The sequence below is a fragment of the Amblyomma maculatum genome, chromosome 1, assembly GCF_055883805.1.
Source record: "Amblyomma maculatum isolate TAMU_Amacu chromosome 1, ASM5588380v1, whole genome shotgun sequence".
NCBI lineage: Eukaryota > Metazoa > Arthropoda > Arachnida > Ixodida > Ixodidae > Amblyomma > Amblyomma maculatum.
Window position 1 is genome coordinate 1,583,721 of NC_139344.1, and position 15,969 is coordinate 1,599,689.

The window sequence follows — 15,969 nt, forward strand, 5'->3', positions numbered from 1 at the left end:
ATATACAGAACTTAAAGAGAATTGTGAAATAGCTCTAGATAAAAAACACGGCAACAAATGTTCATCATTAAGACTCTACTAGCTTGATTTCACTAGGCCTAGCTCACTTAGCCACAGTGGTCAGTGTTTAATGAGAACCTACCGCCGACTATCAGAGTTGCAAGCTTGTTACAGGTGTACTGTATATGCAACAATACCTCAATTAAACTAAGGGTACATTTGATCATTGCAATCCCTTCAGAAGCAAAACAGGCCACGCGAGAGATGCTGCAAGTCTCTGGTCAGCCAGGTTGGTTTCACCACCTGATAACTGGCGCAATGAATGTTGCCCTGCCTGCTTGATAGCAATGTCGATTTGAAAATAAGCATGCCAGACCAAAGGCAACCCTCAAGCATACCCAAAGTTCACCTTCACAATGCTGCCAGCAAGGTGCCCAGGGCTGGCTCAGAAAGCGACCGTGGGTGTGCCATAACAAGTGCCCCTTGCACAAGTGTAACATATGGTTCGATCAGTAGAGTGGAGAGCTGGGCCAGTTGGTACATACTGGTAAAGATTGAAACCAGCGGAAAGATGCAGGCAGAGAGAGAGGCACACAACATGACGCTAGACTGACAACTGAGTTTATTCTTAAGAAATTCACATTCATACAGCGAAGAAGAAATGCACGTGCACGTGGCAAAAGAAATAATATATATAATGATAATCACGAGGAAAATCACCGTAACAGCACGCTATCTATGTGCGCTGTAAAGAGCTTAAGAACTAAAATTCTTTATCGCACAAGGTCACAGATATTTCACTGACATAATTCTCATCATTTTTGATATTGTATTATGCTTCCAGGATTTTGCATTGGCTCTTTGTTTTACCCCACCCCAGAATGATGGTTTCGTCAAGCAACGGCCTGCATTTATGCTTCTGGCAGTGTTTTGGCAAATTGGCCCCCTCGTCAGAAAGTACAGATCTTGCATGCTCACGAAATCGGGCATTTAAGCACTGACCTGTCTGTCCAAAATACATGCAGAAGGCTGTCAACTGCTTCTGAGATACACCTTGTCCTTTCTTGTGAAGGTGTACTATATCTATCAGCTCGTATGCCACATCGCAGACAAAGCACTTTCACAAGAAAGGACAAGGTGCATTTCAGAAGGAGTTGACCTTCTGTGGGCCCAACTCGACATAAAAGAAACCACTTCCAGGCTGAAGGTTTAACGCTACTACAGTCTGACAAGGAAGGGAGCTTTGTTGTTATGCCAAATGATGCCTTCAATGTAAAAGCGCTGGCCGCTGTACAGAAGAATTTTATCAAGACTAAGGAAAGGCTAACTAGAGCAAAAGCAGAAGTTATTAACCTTCTCCACACGTTGAACCTTGAGAGGCTTGAAAAGGCAGTCAAATCGTGTAAAGGCAGCAAGCTTAGTGCGTTTTTCACAACGAAAACGTACAAAATTCAATGCCCACTTAGAACAATTGTCACAGAGCGGGAATCGTGGCAAAAAGTGGTTTGCCAGTTTCTAAAAATCAATCTTTCTATCCTGGAACCATATGACACATTAGCAGTAAAATGTTCCCTGGATCTAACATCGGCACTCAAGCAAGGAATTCAAGAATCGAAAACCATGATCTCTGTTGACATTGAGGAGCTTGACAATTGACAATGACCAGCTATTTGAGACAGTGCGGGACTTGATCGAGGAATCTGGTGCAATTGAGTTTCAAAACCTGTGTGGATGCTCTGTGGGTGGTTTTTTGAAACTTCTCAAGGCCTACCTGTCTTCAACGATGATTGACTTTAATGGTGATGTGTTTGTACAGGAGAGGAGGACACGTATAGGATGCAGTGCAGTGCCAGTTTTAACCAATATTTATTTAGCCTGTTTTGACACCCTACTTGAAGGACGATTGGAAAAGACCTGTGTGACTAAAGTCTTCAGATATGTTGATGACTTTTTAGTACTTTTGAATGTTCCTCCCAATGACAATCTGCTTGATGCAGTCGTTGACATTTTGAACTACCTTAGATCATGTTCTAAAGCTCTAACATTCACTCACGAACTACCAGACCGCAACAGTATTAGGTTTTTAGACATCATTCTGACGTATCAAGACAACGGGCACCTTTGCTGGGCCTATGCTCCACGTACAGAAAAGGCCTTGCTACCATACAGCTCATGTCATTCAAAGCTAACTAAAAGGAGTACAGTTGAACCCGGATATATCGAACCCGGATAATTCGAATTTTGGTTATATCGAACTCACGAAATATTTCTTGAAAATCCCATGTAAAAGTATAGGAAAGCTGCGTCGTATATTGAACTCAATTTCACAGGTCGTTCGATATACTGAACTCCGCACCATGCATCGGACGATGCGCCTTCCCCAAAGACGATCGCATCACCCTTGGCCGTTTACCGCGTGACGTTTTCAAGCCATGCGCGGAAGGAATGAGAGGGAGCAGTTCGGCGACGGCTGGTCTAGGACATGGACATGTTTTCCCCCACCACCTTTTCCCCAAAGGCGCGCGCATCTGCGGTGATTACTGCCGCGCTAGCACGTGACGTTTGCAAGCCATGTGCATGAAGGAACGAGAGGGAACCAATGCAGCCATAGTGTTCAGGAGAGGGGAGAAACGCGATAAAGTGAAGCGCAAGGGTGTGCCCACTCTTTCTTCTGCTGAGCTTTATCTCTCCCCTTCTTCTCTCTTTCCCTGTCTTCGTTTGCAGCAGCACGCACTATGCATGCGCGGACAAGCCAGCTCAGCCGCTCAGCCCATGGTAGACGCTTTCTCCAGTGTGTGTTGTGAATCCTCTGCGCGCGGCGGCTGACGTGCGACGTGCGTCTCGTGTCGTTCTGAACATGCATAAGCTACGATGGCAGCGGAAGCTAAGAAGCGACAGTTCTTTTTTTTTTTTCCCTTCCTTTTTTTTTTTTGCGGGAGTCGTTCATTCTTGCCTTCGTGCTGAACGTGCGGTGTAGCGTATGCTATGGCGGCTGCGGACGTTAAGAAGAAGCAGGGTTTTTATTTATTTTTTTTTTTGCGAGTCGTTCATTCTTACATCTATAAATCAAGGAAAGCACATGGTCAGCTGCGATCATGGCACCGACTTTTAGCATTGTTCGCTTCAAATGGCATTTGCTGCTATCACGCTTTCTAATGATTTTGTGGCAGTGGACTATGCCCCAAGCGTGGCGTAATATATCGAACCAACCTTGTGCAATCAAACCATCATGGGCACTCTGCCAAGTTCGCTCCCTGCCACCTAAGGATCTATCAAAAGTATAGTCAAAAGATAAACACGCCTTGACGTTATCGCTGCGTAGCATCTTGGCGCGCTGCCAATAAATGAGCTGTGGATGCAACGGTCGAAACGGAGGGATGCGCCACCGAACATTTTTTTTTTTAATTCTCCGAAAGTGGGGAGTGGGTTGATTACGCGACAAATACAGTATCATTTTTCACGATTTCTGTATATTGAATTATCGATATATCAAACTATTTCACGATCCCCTTCGAGTTCGATATATCCGGGTTTGACTGTATAGCTAACCTGTGTCTCAAGAACACATTGCAGAAAAGCTGCTTTCACACCGTACAAGATAGCTTTCTGCAACAAGAGAAACGTTTAATAGAATCAGGGTTTCCTATACACGTAATTTAAGGGAACTCTGAAAAACTGCTAAAGGCACTTATGACGAAGCAAACGAAGCTGACAGATAAAGTGGAAAAAAGAAAGATCGAAGTCATGCCTTAACGTGCACACGCTTTCACATCAAAAGATCGCTAATCGTTAAGGTGTTCAAGTAGATTTTTTTCCGCTCCACGTAAATTGGCTAGTTTGTGCAGGAAAATTAGTAATAAGGAAAGGTCACAGAATACGGTGAACCAAGAGACGAAATTTGTACCCTGTGCAACACAAGTTGTGTATTACATTCCATTATCATGTGGGAATATGTATGTTAGACAGACAGGTCGGTACTTAAATGCCCGACTTCGTGAGCATGAACGATCTGTACTTTCCGACGAGGGGGCCAATTTGGCAAAACACTGCCGGAAGCATAAATGCAGGCCGTTGCTTAAGGAAACCATCATTCTGGGGCGAGGTAAAACAGAAAGAGCCAATGCAGAACCCTGGAAGCATAACACATTATTAAAAATAATGAGAATTGGGTCAGTGAAACATCTGTGACCTTGTACGATAAAGAATTTCAGTTCTTAAGCTCTTTACAGCACACACTGATAGAGTGCTGTTACAGTAATTTTCCTTGTGATTATAATTATATATTAATTCTGTAGGCACGCGTGCATGCGTTTCTTTTTCACTGGAGGGTATATACGAATGTGAATTTCTTAGAAATAAACTCAATTGTCAGTCTAGCGCCGTGTTGTGTGCCTCTCTCTATCTGCGTCTTTCCACTGGTTTCAGTCTTTCCTAGTATGGTTTTATAAACGCAAAAAACTGCTACACTTTTTGCACAGGATTTTCAACGAGATGTTCTAACAGTTCGATATATGCAATACGATACATCCTGGTTTAACTATACAATACCGATTATACAGGAAAAACCACATGCATGTGTTTGCTTACCTGCCCATTTTTCTTGGTTCAATATAGTAAGATTGTCAGTCTGCGTGTCATAGTAACCAATCTTGACGTAGTTTCCATCTGAAGGTGGAAAAAAAATAAAGGTGGAACAAACCAATTAACCTGTGCAGCAATACAGCATTTCATTAAATGGCACTTTCATTAATAATTAGAACCACTTCAAAGCATATCAGCTCACTCACCAATCATTTGTTCTATCAGCGTCCATGCCATGCGGTCTCCTTTTGCAGAGAAGGCAACAAATCCCTAAAAAGAAAAGCGAACAATAGAAGCTGATGCGGGCTTTTCGGTTCATATTAGTGACATTGTATTCGTTCATTTTGTTCGAAAGTGTATGAAAATGTGATCATCCAGAAAAGTATTTAGTTCCCTCCCAATCACTAACAAGCTCTACAGGAGCGTATAGCTGAACCCTTTAATTAGAATTCCGTCTAAAAATCTCAACACAGAAGATAACGTGATGAGCACAACTAACAGTAAACTCGGATATAGTAAAACAAAACGGAAGTCCCAGTTCTTCATCTTCCAGAGACTGTACATTTTTCCCCTCTTATAGTAAAGACATTTTTGGTAAAAATCGGTTATACCTAGTAAAGTGCATCTGGCCGCAGCGAGGGCTTCCCACGAAATGACATCACCGCACGCACACTACCTAGGATCACAAAACATTATTTTATTTTGAAATAACACAGTGTTTTATTTCTTTTAATGGTTTTAACATCACGGTTAGCAGCACTCAGGAGAAGACAACTTTACGTAGGCCTTGGAGCCGTGAGGGAAAGCATGCGGCGAATAGAAAAAAATAAGTAAAGCTGTCTACAAACATGAAAAGAAGGTGGCGTGGTCCGTTCAGAAAGTAGGAAAGAGTCAAAATGCAGCGAGAAATAAGGAAGGGAAGAAACGGCCGAACATTCACAGCACTGTGCAGCATGAAACAGGAGGCTGCGGTGGCAAGAAGTGGAGGCGCAGCATGTGAGGTTGTGCAGTGCCTGACTGCCGCGTGCATTTCTTGTCTATGACCTTTTAAAGGACAGAAACAGTGGAAGATGATGACGTGTTCATGCAAAAAATTCATGCAAGGCTTTGGTTTTCACATAAAATCAAACTGGAATGTATTCGTAGCCACATTGCCCTCATGCTTAAGAGGTACTTCCACAAGAAGTAAACAAAAAAATCTTATAAATGAAAAAAGAAAATGGCATGAAGAGACGACAAGAGAGAGATGGAGGGTACTGTAGAGTGTTTCTTCATTAAGCAACAAGATGTGCCCAGTAAGTAGCCATTTAATTACCAGACAGCATCTTCAGGGCCATGTCATCACCAATAACTGATATAGTAAAGATTTTTGCTAGTCCCAGTGACTTTACTATAAAGGGGTTCTACAATGAATTAAAGAATTGACAGTCTACCTGTCAGTCTGGAGTCCATACAAGTGCTTCTTTCATGGATTATTGTCAATGTATGGTACATGCATTATTTGTCTTTCTTCAGATGTCCATAAAAAGAAATACAAGTTTTTTTTTGTTTTGTTTTTTTTTTACGATGACCTGCAGGTTACATAAGATTTATTATAGCACTTCTCGTTTTCCTAGATAAGTCACTTCTCAAAATATTGAGCAAAGCAATTTAAAAAACAGAAAGTCAGGAAGCCAAGATGAAACTAGCTTATACTGCCAAATGCAGTGTTTTGCATGAACAGCAACAACGGCATTGCAAAAACTTGTGGCGAAAACCTGAGAAAACTTTCAGTACATACACCAGCAACTGTAAGTGGTGACCACATCTGATCTGCAGATCAGATCAGATCAGACACCTGATCTGAGGTGCCAAATTTGACTGAAAAAAAAAAAAATAAGCTTCACAGTAGTTTGACAAATGTAGAGCAAGCAGGAATCTAAGACCAGGTAATATTTGCCATGTCGAAAGTGCATGGTTGCCCACAGAAATCACCTGATCTGAGGTTGTCAAGAGAAACTTGAAAACCAGGTTTTGCAGAAATAAATTGCAGTGTGGCCGCACAATATAGCACAACTGATCAGATTAATTGATTGATTGATTGATGTTTGAGCAAGCAGTGCAAAGCTCCATGCTGATAATGACTGTCACAGTTTTCTTTATTGTATGTGCAGCTAAATCTAAATACACGAGCATTTTGGTGCGGACAGAAAGAATAATCTACAGTAAACATTAGTTAAAGGGTTTCTGACATATGGTTTCTGACAATTGTAATAATGATTAAAAGTTTAGCATTCAAAGTACTTTCTCTAGCAACGGTAGTGCTAGAAAAGCTTTACAAGACAAACAATTTTTAAAGCGGCAGTGTTAAATGCCCCATTCTGTAGAAAATCCGGCATTGACAGCATTTTGAGCAAAAAATCACGGGCACGGCTGTGGTACGCGGCAGTTAGCAGGTGGCATGGCCAAGCACTGACTGGTCATAGGGCTGTGTGCCATCACAATCCTATATGGTGTGGCATGAGCTGCAACTCTGCACTCTGGCTTCTCCTTTGAAATGGGAATTGAACCCACCCAAACATTTGGATCTTGTGCAAGATGCGCTGCTCCTCGGCCATGCAAGCATACTCGTAATGATTTGGCTGAAGTGGGGCTTCATATCTGTCAGGTGGTCTCTCGTATAAGGGGGCAGCTTGTGACTACATGCTAATGAGCATGTGTGACATATCACAAATTAAAGGGTTAGTGGTGAAGAAGGTAGCAAAGTGCATATACGCGAATACAGGTACGCAAGGGTAGCCGTATCGGGAGCCATTAACGTTACCGCGCCATAACCTCAAAGACGAAGTTTAAGTGTCCCCCCTACTTTTTTTTTTTTTCTAGTTAATGCACTAATTTCTATGCACCTTGTGTAGGATGTGACAATTCAGCACAAGAATGACTGTATGCTGGCAAAATTTTACAATTAGAAATTAACATGGTGCCAGCTGCGTGTTCCACAAAGCACAGCAGATACAAAGTAGCTCTGGTATACTGTGACATATCACGGCACACTAGAAGCTATTTGTGAAACATGCAGGTCGCGTAAGTGAAATCAAGAACACAAAATCCAGGGTGCTAACCGAAACGCCAAGAAACTGTGTGGCGTTCATGGCAGACCAAATCTCGTCTGCAATCTTGCGGTTAGTGTAAGTGAAGTCCTCGATGCTCATGGAGTATTCGCGCAATGTGTTGATGGTTTTGTTGAGTGCCAGGGCGATGGCCCAGATGGCGTCATAGGCCAGCGGTGCCTCCTGGTGCCCTTCAGGCTTGTAGCCCTGCAGGCCTCCATTTTGTTCTGCCAGCGCACGCTCGTACCGCTCCAGAAACTGTTGTGAGCTCTGCGCAAGTAGAAAAAAAAAAAAAAAAAAAAAGAACACACCACGTGAACAACAGCCAGCAGTGACAAGTCTAATGTTCAGAAAACATGAGACAATACACAAAAACAGAAAAGAATGAAGCGGTGTACCTGCTAATGCTAGTACATCTGTATGATAATGGCATCTGGGAAAAGTGACGATGAAAGCCACTAGGGATGTAATGGTGCCCACACCATGGCCATGCTCCCAAGAAATTAAAGATTGAGCACAAAAGAAAAAACTAGCAAGAAAAGAGCGTCTCCCTACTGGAGAAGAAATAGGCTTGCTTTTGAGCACTGCAAACCTATTACTCTTTTGTCGAAAATGAAACAAACTACAATTTATAGCAGTAGGTACATTCCTCTTTGTCTCATTTTCATTTCGAGGCCCCAAGTTTCTTACATGTGACGTTATCAGATCAGTGGCTGATTATTATTGTTCAACAAATTAAACCTATGAATATTTTTACTCAAACAGAACTAGCCAAGAAAAGCAAACATTGCCTCAACAAAACACACGAAATGTGCCTCGAGCACTCCAATAATTTAGGTACACACGGCACACTGTAGAAAAGAACACCTCCTGCTACTACACAAACTTTTTAGAGAAGCGTTTCTTATCTACAGCATGTCTTGCAATTATACGCACCCCAAAGAATGCTTCTCCCAGCTAAATCGGTGGGTTGTTGAAGCTCAAATTTAGCACATGTTACATTTGGTTGGCAGTATTGCTTTATACCACAGCAGAGCCCCGCTATAGTAAACTCGGATATAGTAAAGTGAAACTGGTCTCAGTTCATGTTTGACAGACGAATGTACATTTCTCCCCTTTATAGTAAAGACAATTTTGATAAAATTGGTTATAGTAAAGTGCGTCTGGCCATAGCGAAGGCTTCACAAAATTAAATTGCTGCATGCGTGCTACCTAGAATCGCGAGGGAATTGTTTTCTTTTTTTGTTTTTGTTTTTTTTTTTTCAAGGAAAAAAAAAAAAACAAGAACACCGAGTGTTCTTTTAAATGGTTTTACCACTAGGCTTAGCAGCACTCAGGAGAAGCCAACTTTACACAAGCCTTAGAGCTGTGAGGGGAAGCATGCTGCGCATAGAAAAAAATAGTAAAGCTGTTTACAAGCACGCGGAAAGAAGGCCGCGCGATCCTTCCAGAAAGTAATGGAGAGTACAAGTGCAGCGAGAAATAGGGAAGAAGAAACAAGCAAACATTCACAGCACTCGACTGCCACGTGCATTTCTCATCTATTGCCTTCTTATTGACAGAAACCAAGATGTAAACAAAAAAATTTAGTTACCAAACGGCACCTCCAGGGCACTGTTATCAGCAACAACTGATATAGCAAAGATTTTTGCCAGTCCCAGTGACTGCTATAAAGGGGTTTTACTGTATTTATTACAGCTACTTGCAAGATTTGATCAAAAGAATTTGAATATTCACACCAGCTGCGGCGAAGCGAAACAAGCTGCTGTCCCAGCAATAGCCCTGCTGGCACCATCTTGTTGCATTCTGAGCTCGAAAAGACAAAACTTTTCAAACTTAGTCTGTATTGGTCAAACTAAGTTTAGGTGATTATTATTGACAACGCAGTTGAGAACGCATCTTCAAACCTTCTGCATAACAACTCTGCCTGCCTCCTTTCCTTCTTTTGTCAAATCTTTATGGCAGAGCTGTTGCAAACAAAACAAGATGGTGCCACCAGTGTTATCACTGGGACAGCAGCTTGTCCTGCTTTGCCATTGCTACAGAAAATGCAAATATACAGTTTTTGCTGACCGAATCGGCAAGTACCCCAAACAAATGTGGTATAAAACAATACTGCCAGTCAAATGCCACTTCTGTGCACAGTTTAAACTCGTACAAATCATTGGTTTACCTGGGAGAAGCATTCTACCAGGTTTGTGTAGTTGTGGAATGTGCTGCACCTGTGTCCTATTTGGACTTTTATTTCCCTATGTCCACTGTGCCATACATATCAAAATATCTTGAATTGCATTAAAGTGATTGCACATGGCCTACTAGAAGAAAATTAAGTTTAAGCAGGAGCAACACATTATGGATAAGCATTTTTTTTTTTTTTTTAATTTGAAAGTTCAGATCCCATTTTGCTGCTTAATTTACTTGTCTACATATGTTGCAAATTTTAAAATAAACAAGTTTTATTAGCACATTCACTGCAGTGACAATTTTTAAATACCTAATTCCTGTGCGCTGTAGCCAACCAATGAGTGCTCACACTGGCAAAACCAGCTTCTTTGAGCTGCCAAGAGATGGAAATAGTTGTCTGCTTTTCATGGGCTCTTTGACCTAAAGAGCTATTATGCAGCATATATGACTCAGTATTTCTGGCCCTACTGATGACCCATGACACAGTGAACGTGTTAAAGTCATTGGTTTGATTATAAGCAGCGGGTGCTGGATGCATAGGCAGTATACAGAACTGATAACTGCGTATGCACCCAAAGTAACAGAAAAAAAAACAAGTACAAACAATATGTAGCAAAGTACAAACAATATGTAGCGTGATATAGTGACACAAAACAGTGCCATTACAAACACTCACAGGAGGTGAGCTGCAGATGACACTGTACTGCGATCAATATTGGCTTGCAATCAGCGAAAAGGTGGTCACAGTGCTTCCAGGTTAGACGGTGATGTCACAAGCAGTGCTCTTGAATATGAAGTGGAAAGGATTCTGCTGCTCTAGTTGTTAGCTACATCCCCCACATCGTCTGCTCAACGCAATCGGAAAGTGTTTAGCCTTGGCGGCATGGAGCATTTACTGCATGCCAAAATCACACTGCATGTGAAACGCAAGCTGCCCTGGCCCCAAACATGCTCCATCACAGGTGCAAGCAGCAGCCATGAGAAATGCTAAAGAGAGTAAAACAGGATCCATTGCGTCATGTGCTTTGCATTGTCACATAGGCATGGTCTCTCAGTAGCTCGTGATGCAATAATCCTTGGACCATACGAAACACTTTGGTATTGCAAAGACAGGTGGGAACACTGACATCTGGAAGGGCAAAATCCTTTCCCTTCATTTTCACTGGCTCCGCTAGTCAATTCTACTGGGCCTCCAGAAAGCGCTGTGGCCACACTGCTGGGTGTTTCAAGTCATACTAAGCATGACAGTACATAACTAGGCGCCGCAGGATCAAGTGACAACAGTATCCGACCCAGAAAAGCAGCTGAGTAGCACTTGAAATCTAGCTAGCAAGTCTACCAACAAATGCTGTTTCAAGCTTAGCTTCAAAGTGAAAAAGAAAACAAAAACTGTTGTTCTCTATTGGCTGATTTCGCAGCTCTGCTCTATTTATTGGTGGTGCACCTACCATCCCAGAGATAGTCTCCTGGTTTCCCTGGTTAAGCATGAGGGCCTCAGTGGTGAAATGTCCTTCCAAAGCCTCCTTCATCTGCTCTGTTGTGCAGTTGTGACCTTTGTCCTGGACAGTGTACCAGCCATCCTCATACCATCCAATAAGCAGCCACACATACTGCTTGCCATACACATTCTGTTTGTATGCCTGCACATCAGAAAAATAATGGCAGAAACCTGCTGTAGTCACTTTCATGCAAGGGGATGTGGACAACAGCTGTAAAACCAACAAGATAAGCTTTCACATTGAAAAAAAAAAAAAAAAAAAAAAAAAAAAAAAAAAAAAAAAAAAAGCACTCTGGAGCACTTGGGTCGCACATGACAACTCGTCAAATCCTTGACGAATCCTTGACAAAGCTTGACAATTCGTCACGCTGCATGAAGCCTGGCCTTAAAAAATGTATAGACAGCTAAAAACATGACTGCAGTGTTACCGCTATCTTCATGACATTTCCACAACATAAAAACTCTCCGCGTTCACTTAACTGCTACTTCAGGGTTGCAAAGTTTGAAACACATAAACATGACAAGAGAGCAAGGAGTGTGCAAGAAATAATTTTCAGCAGTAAGTAATGAGGATACGCAGTTCAGACTGCAGCATGGGTTACCAAGGTTGCAGTACCATGAGTACGGGATGACTTGTTCCGAAGGATGTGACTGCATCAAAACACTGCATCCATTAGGCTCCACATCATAAGCAGTGCACACTGAGAAACCTACTACACCTTAGTTCTGCATAAATATACTGACAACCAAGGCTTACATGTGACCCTGTTGATGTTCGTTTGACACCAAACGACCGTTTCATTGCTGAAAATTTACAGCTAAAGTTGTAGTACGTTTAGCTGTTCAAACTGGTGACATAAATGACATAAAGAGGCAGGCTCGTGATTTTTAGTTCACACGCCAACACTCACAACGTCAGATTGTCTGGAGAACTGGGCTTTTAACGTTATTACGCTAAAATGCTTTAGTGGTAGTGATGGGAAGGTTTTACGTAATTATCTGGGAATGCAATCCTCCACTTTCTGTTCTATTTAACAAAATAACCCCTCTCAACACCTATCAACTAGCCCTTATCTGTCAACACCACCAAAGACAACGTGTAGATATGGCCAATATTGACGACACCAGTTTGTTTTTTCCTTTGAAAAGCTTCAAGTTCTTGTGAAAGTAGCCTCAACATCATTAAAAGATGGCTTCCCCAATTGAACTTGTTCTTAATGGAACTTCAATAAAAGTGCACTGCTTTTTGCACCTGAAGCTGAAAGCTCTACATGAAGAATGCATTTTGAACCCCCCCTTTTTTTTTCTTGTAGAATAAAACTAGAGGGGGGGGGGGGCAGTGTGCTTATTCAATACAATATATGTCACTTGGAGGAAGGGTGGTGAAAATGCCCCTAGTCACTTTAGTCCATCCAGAATAAATAGTAACAACACACATCCCCTTCATCCAAGTTTTGCAAGCCAACTTAATAGGCTGACAGACATACTACTTACATGAACAGGTATAAGCAAACCACGTGAATGGCAATGCATGCTCTTCACATTTCTGCATTAACTTGCGCAACCAACTGAGATGATATGCATTTTCAACCAGAATTTGCAGTACTGTTCAATGAGCAACTGGTTACATTGTAATTCCATTGAACACCCTCTGTGGTAACCAACAGAAGTGTTCCCATTCACTTCTGTATGTTTCATTTTTCAGTTTAGTGAAATATCAACTTCCAGATTGTATGCCCCTACAATGACAACTCTTAGGATTTTTTAAGGGATCAATTACATTACATACAATAAAATCTTATTAAACCGCACCTCTGTTAATTTGGATAATTTTATCTAGCAGCGCAGTCACAGCTGACGTCCATGTACGTCTATGGCAACGGACACTGTGAACATATCCTTCGCTTGCATCCACGTGTTTTTTCCAGTACGCTGAAACAGCACTCTGTTCACGTGCAATTTCACCTCACTTCGGGCTTTACCACGATGCTGCACTGCCAAGCAGGTTACACTGAACTACGGCCACTGTACAGGGGGAAGCACAGAGGATGAATCAATGCAAAGAGGTGATAAAGAACTTCCATATACCTTCTACATAAGATCAATATAACCTCCTTGCTAACCGCGCAAACTGAAGCATCCACAAAACATGACGGGGCTGTTCTGGTACTGCTTCACACTGTGAAAAGGGCAGAGGAGGCCCTTCAGAGCGCTTCAGAGTACGTAACAGTATGTGCAAAGCACTTTATGAAACCAGAGAAAATCGTCATTATTAAATACAGACAACCATCACAGAGGCATTCATTACGACTTTCAGTAGTTTTGTCAGACCTACTGGATAATTCGAACTTTCGGTTAGTTCAAATATTTGTTTTGGTCCCTTGGAGGACAAATTGATGAAAGTTTACTGTACTGCTATATGCTTGAATGAGCCATTCTAGCTGTGTTCTATATTCTACATGTTTGTGAACAATTTAGGTGGCAACAAGGCCATCATATTACTATGAGCAAATATGCATAGACAAACATTTTCATCTCGTTCATCTTTTTCCTCTCTCTGTCTTGTATTTTTTTTTTATGCACTCAACACACACCCATACACTCAATAGACCAACAGGCCTGCCTTAGTTCCTTAGAACTCACACCAAAAAAAAGGAAAACTCCTGAAGGCAATTGTTGAATGTGTTGCATTAGTGGCACAACTTCGTTCAGTGCTGTCTGCAACAAATTAGAATAGAGGACATCCTTCAACCTGCAAATTTCTACATACCTCACAAAACACCCGTCGTGCTGCAGCAACATAAAACATGCCAACTATGATCCGAGCGTCTTGCCTCTAGAACCAGAAGGGAAAGAAGATAATCTCGTTATAATCACTCAACATGGGAGGTCAATGAGCAGAAGACGTTCAGAGTTGTGGCACAAAAACACTCACCACAAGGTTCTTGACTGCATCTGTAGGATCAGTCAGAAAGCTTTGCCTGGTAACAATTTCAATATGTGCTTCTTTACAACGTGCCTCTAGATCCTCACCGGTCTAGAAAAGACAGGAAGCAAAACACTGGAGAACCTTCTATGAGATTACAAGACATGATACCTGCAAAGAATTACAGGTACAGCCAGGGTTGCTACTCTAGGTATATCACTGGAACATTTGACTTTGAAATGTTGCAAGAGGCAATGGAAACATTCTTACCTTTCATTTTCATGTCAGTTGAAAAAAACGACATTGCTATACAAAAATATAGCACAAGCGTTTTTTTTACATGCTCCGATTAGTACTCAGGGCAACCAGGGAAAGTAGTCACTTCCACATGTTTTCGCCCCTAATGCCCAGGTTTTCACCAAGAAACTTTATTAGAATGCATTTTTTGGCAGTTGTTAGGAGTCATTTGATAATTTGACCTCCAGGTTATCCAGATGCCATTTAAAGCCCCTCAAAGTGCTCAAAGGTTTTAGTGTATACAGCTACATCACTGAAACCTGGCAGAGAGAAGCATGCATAAGTTCAATTTCTATGCTCATTCAAGGAGAGATTAAAAAATATTTTGATTTTAGTTGCGTGAAAACTCTCTTGACTACTAGATGCATCAAAAAGAAACACATCCAGAGACTTTTTGAGGTTGTGCACAATTACACAGATATTTAATTGTGCAAGTGAATAACAGCATTTTTCCATTGGTCACTATGTGCAGAGCACAGGACAAGCAGCTTACTTCCACAATAAATCTGACAAAAAGTAACCAGAAATGAGACCAGCCCCACACTCAGGTGGTTTCACTGTGCACACAGATGCTGAAAAGAATGAGGAAAAATTTATGCTCCCTGTTTAAAAAAGGAAGCAACCACTGAACACTCCAAAAACTTAAACAAAACCAACTACACTCTTCCGAGTTGTTTTCTTGCTTCTGAAGATATGTTTGTTAACTGGCTATACACACTCTCATTTAGGGTTGATCCCTTCAAATTGCATAAATTGGTTAAAACAGCAATGAAGTGTTTTGGCACTAAAATTAAGCTCCGGTGCAGGGGTTTTCTGACATTGTAACTGATCAAGCAGTGCTGGCTCCAGCTAAGGTGATGTAAGGCCATTCCTGTTTTCTTTATGAGCTAAACCTGCCGTAGTGACTCAGTGGCTATTGCAGCCAGCTGCTGATCCCATGGTCAGAGATCCGATCCTGGCCTCAGCAGCCTTACAAGTTAAGCACAAGAATGCCCATGTACTGTGCACCATCAGTTGCATGTTAAAGAACCCCAAACGACCTAAATTAAACAGGAGCACTCCACCATGGCAACCTTCATTGCCCATGTGCCACTTTTGATGTTACAGCCCACAATTTAATTTTCTTAACCTTCACTACGTTTCCCAAATAATAAAAATCGAGGTCACTTACAGATATAAAAACTTCTTCAGCTTCTTGAATGATCGCAATTCTTGACCATGAAAACTTCTGAAAGAGCTTAATGCGTGTAGGGTTGTGAATAGTAGCTGATGGATGTGTTCTGAAGAATGTTGGGAAGCGATTCCTATTGGACAATGCAGGTGAACTAGATCCGTACGATATCTGCAAAACGGAATCCCCCAAAAAGTTCACAATTAGCCTTCTGTCATTCTGC

At 41.7% G+C, this 15,969-nt stretch overlaps 1 protein-coding gene across 2 annotated transcripts in view; it reads right to left on the reverse strand.

Annotated features, from left to right (window-relative positions):
• Positions 1-15,969, reverse strand: part of GABA-B-R1 (gamma-aminobutyric acid type B receptor subunit 1) — a 62,468-nt gene that overhangs the window by 38,527 nt on the left and 7,972 nt on the right. For both annotated transcript variants that reach the window (XM_084587598.1, XM_084587597.1), the window contains exons 3-9: positions 15,747-15,917; positions 14,288-14,389; positions 14,123-14,188; positions 11,303-11,494; positions 7,683-7,940; positions 4,788-4,851; positions 4,588-4,665 (exon numbers count right to left, since the gene is read on the reverse strand). In XM_084587598.1, coding sequence (XP_084443724.1) covers positions 4,588-4,665; positions 4,788-4,851; positions 7,683-7,940; positions 11,303-11,494; positions 14,123-14,188; positions 14,288-14,389; positions 15,747-15,917 — 931 coding nt within the window. The remainder of the gene's footprint in view (positions 1-4,587; positions 4,666-4,787; positions 4,852-7,682; positions 7,941-11,302; positions 11,495-14,122; positions 14,189-14,287; positions 14,390-15,746; positions 15,918-15,969) is intronic.